Below are 3,159 nucleotides of genomic sequence, written 5' to 3' on the forward strand. Positions count from 1 at the left end.
TGTGTGTGTGTGTGTGTGTGTGTGTGTGTGTGTGTGTGTGTGTACACATGCTCCCTCCCTAGACAGAGAGGGTAGGGGGGAAATGAAGGGTTCATCTGCTGCTGATTTCAACCACAGGATGAGTTAAATGCAGAAAGCTGATATTTCCCCAAATTTCCTTGGGGAACACAAGAAGCTAGTTTGATGTACAGATTGAGCTAAGCCACAAAAGGAAGTAATTGCACTTCATTTTTTTGCTGGTAGAAATCCTTAAACGTCTTACTCAAGTGCAGAATTTTACCTTTATGTTCCTGCTGCAGGCATATTAATAACATGAGCCTGGAAACAGCATTTCTGGCAGGAATAAAATCCATTTAAAACAATGCTTGAGAGTTGGCAGTTATAAAAATATTATTACTTTTCCACTGAACTTCATGCCCGAAGCTGGCGATAAATGATGTGACAATAATTTGATACTTCCCGTACAGCGAAGTATCAGATTGAGCTGTAAAGCAGCAGGCAGGGATTGAGTGTGTTGCTTAAAGACACTTCAGCACGGTTTCTGGAGGCTTTAACCAAAGTTCTCTGGCTGAATGATAATCCTATAATACAGAAGAATAACACTATTACAAATGTAAACTGACCCTGCATAACACCGCAACTGAAGTTCATACAAAGCCTCACACATCCACACAGATGGTGACATAACACAAGACCTTCTATAAATGTTATCTAGATTCATTTACCAGTCATAAGAAGTCATAAAATTAAAGATTTGGCTCATGATTACGCCTATAATCTATGAAAATTCCTTGCAATGTGCTTTATTTAGATGTTTTAGCTTTGACTGGACATACACATAGAGGCCTGCTCACCCCGAACTTCCTGACAGCGTTATCCCAACAACATAATGGACCTGCTGTTGAGGGGATCAGCTGAACTTCAACGCAGTAGTGCAGGCACAGCTGATCTCTGCGTGGAGGGGCACATTATGTGGTTTATCCTTTCTATACATAGACCTGGAAATATTTTTAGAGCCACCACGCACTAGCAGTAAATATGACAGACATAAAGCTGCCAGACAGAGGGGAAATATAATGTCTCAGACTGGGTGAACCCAACTGAACGCATTTTATGCGTCTTTTAATTTGTAGAATAGCTTACCCACGAGATGCTGACATAAATCTTTATGATGAGAGTTCATAACACACACCACAGTCAGTCAGTACGTTAGAGTAGAAAAAGTCATAACAGGATAGTGTCTTGAGAGGGCGGGGGTTGGCTAATAAAGTCACCTGATGATGACCGCAGACTTTATTGGTTATAGTTTAGCCTTCTTTTAAAGCACCACTACATCAGTAGGTGAACATAATAGGGTTGTAGCAGCGAAGCAATTACTCATTTCTAACCCTTTGCCTTCTTTGATGCTGGAGTTTCACAAATTTTGTAATTCGTTGCAGTGAGCATCAGGGCAGCAACTACTGTTTTCATTACTGATCAAACTGTCTATTATTCTTCCAACAACTCATTTAGTGCATGAAGTGCTAGAAAATACTAATTGAAGCCCATCCCAATTTCCCAGAGCAAAAGTTGACGCCTCCTTTATGCTTGATAAATAACGAGTCAGTTATCAAAATTGGCAATTCATTTTTCCCAGTTGATATATAATTTTCGCTGTTTTATCGCTACTGCTCTAACAAACATCAAGTGTACATTCATCTTTGTCAGGCTTCCATTATCATCTTGACACAATTTTGTGCAAACTTTTCAAATCCATCGGGGGATAAATGCTACTACCACTTAAAGATAATGTGACACACTAAAAATAATGCAGACTTGATGTTCACTGTGCTAGATTACAGGACATTAAGAAGTGTTGGGAGTGTGCTTATAGAGTTTTATACTCTGGAGAAATCAATGGGAGACAATGGCTGCCTGGAACTATATGCCAAAATGCCAAAAATGTAAAGATATACATAAGTTTAAGTTAAGGAGGTAAAACTTGCAAACACTGATAAGAATCAAGTTAAACTTCCCAACCCAACTTTGGTAATCAGTAGGATGTATAGTGTTTAGCCTGATCAGCCATACTGGGCCTACACAGCGACGTTCTCAAGTCAAATTCATGAAACCAGAAGTAGCTCCTGGAACACTCGTGTTGCTCTCATCCGCATTTTATGGGGGGGTCAACACCTTGAGGAAATAAATGATGGTTAAGTGTGAAAAACTCACCATGTCCGCTGGGGTGCTGCCCGTCATCGTGAAGGTTTTGCCGGTCCTCGGATGGGTTCACACACACACACAACACAAGATGAGAACACAAATACCCTTTTCGTCTTCCTTATTGGAGCTCAACAAACGTCGTTTTTATGGTTTAGAGCAGGAAACCAAAACACAACGTATTCCCGGTGACTTGCTCTCTCCACAGTCACTACACCGAGGTAGCTAGTCAAGGCGTTTTACGACGCTTCCTTCTCTCTATTGCACAATCATTTCGTTGATCATTTTCCACACAAATTGGGAGATTTGGGGGTATAGTTAATGTTAGCGGGATAAGTTGTCGACCCGAGGGCCTCCTCCGACCCTCCAAACATCAAGAATATCCTGCTTGTAGAAAAGGTGCCTACGCCGTGCGAAAAACCCAATAACGTAACTGCTGGCACATCCGGACACGGATCTTTTTCTCTCTTGGTGAAAAAGAACAAAAATATCCGCAAGGTTAAAGGTTACCGTTCACCAATTACCTCAAACACTTCCGCCAGTTGGTACAAAACGCGTCCTTTTGCGAAATCTGTCGGTACTTCTTTTTAAAACGGGAGTGTGTGACGACTGTCGGTAACGTTACGGACTGCGTTGCTGTACCTTTGCGCCCCGTTCAGCTGTCATCCTGATTCCTGCATTAGAAAACCAACGTCAAGTTAGCAACGGAAACAGACATGGGACTTCCGGTTAAGTACTAAAAAATAAATAAAAACACTTCAATCCTTCACGTACGCAGTATGCGCATTTCTTTTTGGTCATTTTGCAACAAGGACGTAAAAGCAGTACAGAATAGAAGAGAAGATTATATAGAATAAATAGGATATTTTAAATCAACAGTAAGGATAAATATGAATACCAAGACAATATAGGACCGTATAGACATATACATATATATATATATATATATATATATATATA

The 3,159-nt window shown here is 40.4% G+C and overlaps 1 protein-coding gene across 1 annotated transcript in view; it reads right to left on the reverse strand.

The window, feature by feature from the left end:
* Positions 1–2,886, reverse strand: part of ubl3a (ubiquitin-like 3a) — a 34,666-nt gene extending 31,780 nt beyond the window's left edge. Inside the window, exon 1 of the mRNA XM_032533397.1 lies at positions 2,212–2,886. Coding sequence (XP_032389288.1) covers positions 2,212–2,238 — 27 coding nt within the window. The 5' untranslated portion in view covers positions 2,239–2,886. The remainder of the gene's footprint in view (positions 1–2,211) is intronic.
* Between the last annotated feature and the right edge of the window lie 273 nt (positions 2,887–3,159).

This window comes from Etheostoma spectabile, chromosome 13, assembly GCF_008692095.1.
Source record: "Etheostoma spectabile isolate EspeVRDwgs_2016 chromosome 13, UIUC_Espe_1.0, whole genome shotgun sequence".
In the NCBI taxonomy this organism is placed as follows: domain Eukaryota; kingdom Metazoa; phylum Chordata; class Actinopteri; order Perciformes; family Percidae; genus Etheostoma; species Etheostoma spectabile.